The sequence below is a fragment of the Gavialis gangeticus genome, unplaced genomic scaffold (assembly GCF_001723915.1).
Source record: "Gavialis gangeticus isolate Ggan-Ray unplaced genomic scaffold, GavGan_comp1, whole genome shotgun sequence".
Lineage (NCBI taxonomy): Eukaryota > Metazoa > Chordata > Crocodylia > Gavialidae > Gavialis > Gavialis gangeticus.
Window position 1 is genome coordinate 41,625,639 of NW_017729008.1, and position 6,171 is coordinate 41,631,809.

At 48.0% G+C, this 6,171-nt stretch overlaps 1 protein-coding gene across 1 annotated transcript in view; it reads left to right on the plus strand.

The window, feature by feature from the left end:
• The window catches only part of LOC109292083 (collagen alpha-1(VII) chain-like), a 262,997-nt gene that overhangs the window by 155,680 nt on the left and 101,146 nt on the right, over window positions 1-6,171 (plus strand). Inside the window, 3 exon segments of the mRNA XM_019509339.1 lie at window positions 2,341-2,403; window positions 2,697-2,754; window positions 2,757-2,803. Of these exon segments, the coding sequence (XP_019364884.1) occupies window positions 2,341-2,403; window positions 2,697-2,754; window positions 2,757-2,803 (168 nt within the window).

Sequence of the window (6,171 nt, forward strand, 5' to 3'; positions counted from 1 at the left end):
GAAAAAGGGACAGGCAGCCCCTGCAACCAAGAGCCAGGGGCTCTGTCTGCGTGGAGCCCGGGACCGTGGGCTCCGTCTGGGTGGCCGTCTCTGAGGTGCCCGGGGGGGGGCCGTAGAGCCCGAGGGGACTCGAGGCGTGTGACACGTGCCCATCCGTGTCATGCTTCTGGTAGGCTGGCTATGGCTGGGACTGTCTACCCTGGGGGGTTCACAGGCAGGGTCTCAGGCCCTCCCGCGCACCCTCCTGCGCAAACTCCGCGCTAACTCACGCACCAGGAGACAAGTGCGCCTGTTTGCACAGCCTGTTTGTGGGGCTCCGGTTGTGTGGCTACCTGGGGGGCTGGGCCAAGTAGGGGCCTGGGCAGGGCTTGACCCAGCCCGGCTCCATGCAGCCACCTCCTTGCCTCTCAGAGAGGGGTTAACCCCTTCCCACCATGGCCCCGCTTGCCTCTGGCTGTGCTGGGGGTCGGCGGGGGCTCCGCGGCTGCTGGGGGGTGTCTGGGGGGCTTCAGGTGAGCGGGGGTGCGGCGGGCTTTCACCCACGCATCTCTCGCTGCTCCAGAGCCTAACTGGGGCTTTTTTGCTGTTTGGCAGGCCCTTTTAAACTGCACGCCTGCGCAGTGGGCCTGCCGTCAGGAAAAGCTGCTCTGTTGTGTCCAGGCAGGTCTATTCACATCCAAGGGAAGCAGTGGGACCATCTATTTGGCACCCCTAGTCTAAGTAGATTTAATTCTGCCTGAAAGGAGAGGAACGGACTAGGTGACCTCTTGAGATCCCTTCCAGCCCTATAATTCACTGGTTCTCAATGGGTATAGTGCATATTTACCTACTTCCCAGAGCAGTGTCACTAATTATATTGATTATCTTAGCTTCTACCTTGATGGCTGCCCTAGCAGTGAGTCTGAAAAGGATTGAGGGGTCATAGCAGCTCCTGAACATGGGCGGCTAGCATGATGCTGTGGCAGATAGGACTAGGGCAATCCTCAGGTGTATAAACAGGGGAGCAGAAGTTGGGGAAAGGTGATTTTTGCCTGTAAGCATCATGGGTGAGGCTGGCATTGGTACAGTGAGAGCTGTTCTGGCATCTGTATCTCTAAAAGGATGTAGAAAAATTAGAAAGGGGATGAAAAGTGCCTGAAGCTTGAGTAAGAATGTTTTAGGAGGACAGAAGAGCTCAATCTATTTAACTTAGCATGAAGACAATTGAGGGGTGGCTTGATTACAGCATAGAAATGATTTTGCCGGGAGAAAGTATCAGTTGCTGAAGGGTTCTTGAATGTAGCTGAGAAACACCAACAGCTGGAAACTGGAGCTAGACATATCCAATGAGACATGAGGTTCAGTTTTTTTAATTGGGATGATTAGCCAATGGAACCGACCGCCAAGGAAATTGGTGACTTCACCATCTCGTGTAGCCAACAGATCAAGACAGAAAGTCTTTTTGGACAACGTGCTTTAATCAAACATAAGGTTTTGGAATCAATACCGAGGTAATTAGGTGAGATTTAATAGCCGGCGATGGTCAGAAACTCAGACTACTTGATCTAAGTGTCCCTCCTGGGCTTCAACTTGGTGGATCTATAGAAAAGCTTATGGATTGTCAGGACCATATCATTGCTGGTCGGCACTAATTATGGGCTTCTTCCTGCAAATGCTTGTTATTGAATTCCTTCAAGTGAGAAATAAGAGGGGGGACGAAGATAAATGGCTTGATCATAAATAGCTTATTTTCATGCAAATGACCCTGGTGCCAATCAAGGCAGGATTATGTTACAAATGGACTATTTCTCATGAGTTGCTGGTGGGTCTATAAAAAGGGTCTGTCCTTCTTATGGCCAAAGGGAACCCCCCTGAAATCCCCCAAGCACAATCCAATCTCTGCTCCAAATATGTAGATATTGGCTTACCAGTCCAGTTGGCCCCAGTGGGAGCAATATATCTAAAATGAAGGCAGGATACCACGGCAGTCTCCTCCGTACATGTGCTACAGATGTTTTGAAGCCCTGGCATCTAGGGTTAAATACCTGTGTAAGCACTTGAGGGGCATGCACGGAGATAAATATAGCTAGTTGTTCTCTCTTTGGCATTGGCTGTAATCAGGGTGAATGTCCATTAAAAGGTTCATGAGGCCCTTGATGGAAATAGCCAATTATAGTCCAAACATTCAGTTCCACTGGTCTAATTGCTTGCTGGCAGAAGGTTTTCTTAGTCGTGGACCTGAGGACCCAATGAAATTGTATGACGAGGTGAGTTAAGTTGGTCCAAGCAGTTGGCCTCCATATAGAGATCAGGGGCAATGTGACATCTGAGGCTTCTCCCAGATTGCATGAGGCTGTGCAGCATGCCCATGCCATGGCCAGCAGTTCTTCTGAAGCAGCCGACACACTGCTCCAAAGTATAAAGGTAAGAGGCCCCTTCTTCTTGCCCTTGTATAACTTCTTCCCCATCCCCCTCTCCATAAGATTGAACAGATTTTAGTCCCCAGAGATCCGGGGCTGGGCTCAACTCACTTTGGCTTGGACCTTGCAGACTGAAGTTAGCACTGGGCACTGTAGTTAGAGCCACTGTCGTGGACTGGGATCCCACTGTGCTTGGTGCTGTGCAAATGCAAAAAACAAAGATGGCCCCTACCCTGAAGAGCATACAGCCCTGGTTATCCAGCCCCTTATTTTTAAACTTCCCTTACAATGATCTAGGCCAGAGGTTCTCGAAATGAGGTCCGCAGACCACTGCCGGTCAGCGAGCTCCATTCATGTGTCTGCAGGAAGGTTGCAGAACAATTGAGAATATCTGTACTTGTAAGGTAAGACTCCTGATACTGAAATATGAGTTGTGTGCTTTGATTTATAGAACCAAAAAAGTTGATCCTCGGCTGTTTTCAAGTGGTCCGCGCAAAAAAAAAGTTTGAGAACGATGGATCTAGACAGTTTGAGCAGCGCCTACTCAAGTTCAGCTTGCAAAGTAACTTGTCTTTTACCATTCTGATAACTTTCTACAACATTCACCTCCACGGTTGAAATGTTTTGCCCTGGCTAGAAACCTCCAGGGAGTAAAACAGATTTTTTTTTCCCATGAAGTTTTGGAATATTCCCTCAAATGGTTTTGAACTTGACAGAGAGTAGGGCAGGGGATGAAGTGGGTAGACAACACCAGTTCTAGGTTTCCACCTCAGAAAGCCACCATCTCAGCTGGCACAAAGTAGTAAGAAAACCTTCCTTCCCCCTCTAGTGATGACTAGACCAGGGACAGAGGACCATGAGCTCTGCCTTGACTGGCAGAGATGGGTCTCCTGGCTCAGACAGGGGAGACTTAAAGTTTAAGAAGAAGTTGTCTCAGATCATGTCTATATGAGACTCCTTACTGTGCGGTAAACTAATTTACTTCACAGTAAAGCGTCGCTGTCTACACGTGCTGGTGGTTACTGTGTAGTAAATTAGTTTACTGCGCAGTAAATTTTCTGTCTGCACAGTAAAGTCAAATAGCATTAATTGCATATGTAGATGCACCCCCAGTGTCTGTTACTGCTGCTAAAAATCCACTTCCAGGCATGGTATTAGAAGAAGACCTGAGCTGGGAGACCTCTGAAAGTCAGGACAAACTTCCCCAGTAGTGGGAAATATGTCCATGCCCACTCTATGGTGTCCCTCTGTCTTCCCTTAGTGATGCCTGGACCACACATAGCAACTGGAGGGCTGGTAGAAAAGCTTTCAGTTAGATTCATGGGATGGGGACAGAAGACTGAAGGTAAGTTAATAGCTGGCCAATCTGAGTAAAGGCCTAGGAAAAGGAGTAGGAGACATGGGGACTTTTAGCAAGGTCATAAAGGGGAAATAAGTACAGCAATCAGCCAGTCCTCCAAAATGCCTTTACACCAATGCAAGAAGTATGGGAGATAGTCAGGCAGTCCTAGTATGCAGACCTGTTTATGAGTCAGCTGGGATCACTGAGGCTTGGTGGGACAGGTGACATGACTGGAATATTGGGGTAAATAAGTATGCCTTGCTCAGGAAGGACAGGCAGAAGACTGACCTGCTGGAAATGCTGGGGTTAAAGCATAACAGGAAAACAGCAAAGGTGATGTCATGGTGAGCATCTGCTATAAACCATCAAGGCAGGAAGAGGCAGGCAAGAAGGATTTTTTAAACAATTCTCTGAAACATCCAAATCATGGGACTTGGTGCTTATGGGTAACTTCAGTCACCATGGGCGCGTCTACACGTTCATTAATGTACCCTAGCTACTGCACATTAAGTTTAGTACTTGGTTAACCAAGTACTAATTCAATGCTCAGTAACTTGCTCTACGGCGCAGTTGCTCTGGTGCATGGTTTTTTCGTGACATCTGCTATGCAGTAGCTTAATTACACTGCACGGTAGTGTATTAGCATAGGTTTTGCCTGGCACGCTACTGTGCAGCGTTAGTAGGCTACTGTGCAGTAAACATCTCACGTAGACGTCCCCCTTTTCCATTGGGAAGATTACGTAGCAGTGCACAGAGAGCCCTGCAGGTTCTTACATTATATGGGGCACCATTTTTTGGTATGGATGGTAAAGAAGCCAACCAAGGGAAAGGAAAAAAATCATGCCTAAAATGCTGAAGTTCCTTCTGTGATAAGGTGGCAGACCTTGGGGATGGGGAGGGAGCAGTGGATGTGATACGCTTTGACTTCAGTCGTTATTAGGACTGTCTCACATCATTCTCACTGCTGAGTTAAGGGAATATTTTCTAGATGAAGTGACTGTAAGGTCTATATGGAACAGGTTGGCTCATCCTGCTGAAAGAACAGTTATCAATGGCTCAATCTCAGGCTCGGAGGAGGTATTAAGTGGAGACCCCCATGGCCTTGTTCTTGGTCTAATACTGGTCAATATTTCCATTAGTGACTTGGAGGTTTCAATGGGGTGTACGCTTAGTAATATGGGTGATACCAACATCTGTGGGAAAGCAAACACTTTAGGAGACACTTTAGGAAGACCTTGACAAACTGGCAAAGCAATCTGAAACAAATAGGATGAAAGGCACCGGGAACAAAGTCGAAGTCCTGCATTCAGGAGGGATCAAGCGCATAGAGACGGGGAAATGAATGGCTAGGCTGCAATATTGCAGGAATGGACCTGGGGGTTACAGTGGACTTCAAGCTGAATATGAGCCAACAGTGTACTCTGGTTGTAAAAAAATGCCAAGAGCATATCTGGCTGTATCAACAGGAGCGTTGTATGCGAGTCAAGCTAGGTAAGTCTTGCACTCTGTTCGGAGGCCTCTCTTGCGAGGGTGAGTCCTGTGTCTGATTGCAGGCACTGTGCTGCAAGTTGATGGACAAACTAGAAAAGAGTCCGAGAGACAGCAGCAAAATGATGAGACCTTTAGAAAAGATGGCACATGCCGAAAGGTTGGAAGAACTGAAGCTATTTACTCCAGGAAAGAGAAAATGGAGGGGGGGATTTTCTAATAGTCTTCAGACACCCAAAGGGTGGTTATAAAGGCCATGACGATCAACTATTCTGTGTTCACAGAGGACAAGGCAAGAAATAATATGTGTAAATTGAGATAAGGTTGAGTTAGTTTGGATACTAGGAAGAACTTTCTGACTGTGAGAGGGATTATGCGCTGGGGCAGATTATGGAGGGAGGCGGTGGACTTCTGGTCGTAAAACGGTATTAAGTGCAGGTTGTCTGGGATGGTTTAGACAGGACTGATCCTAACTTGAGGAGAGGCTTGGACTAGTGACCTCCCGAAGCCCCTTCCAGCCTTTTGTCTCTGTGAGTCTATGCCCCCAACTTAAAATTCAGGCTCAGCAGTGCCTGTGTGTTGCCCAGCACCCACCGCAGGGCACTGAGGACTGACCTGAGTGGGGCTGGGTTGCAGTACTAGTCAAAGGAAAAGCCGTGGCTGGAGAGGATTGGAGACCTGTACCTTGCTGTTAGCAATGCCCTGTCCAGGCCTGCAGCAGATGTGGGTAAGAGCTTGGCCAATCGAGCTTTCCCAGCTGAATCGGGGGTGTTAGGAGCTGATGCTTCTCCTGGGCCAAACCTAGACAAACCCCAAGTTACTTGTCTCCTGTTCAGCTTTCTTTGTTCACCCCTCTTTTCCACAGTCCTTTCTGTTTCCTTCACCTCTGCTTCTCTCTTGCCTATCCTTCCTGAACACTTTGTACCCATCCATGACAATGCT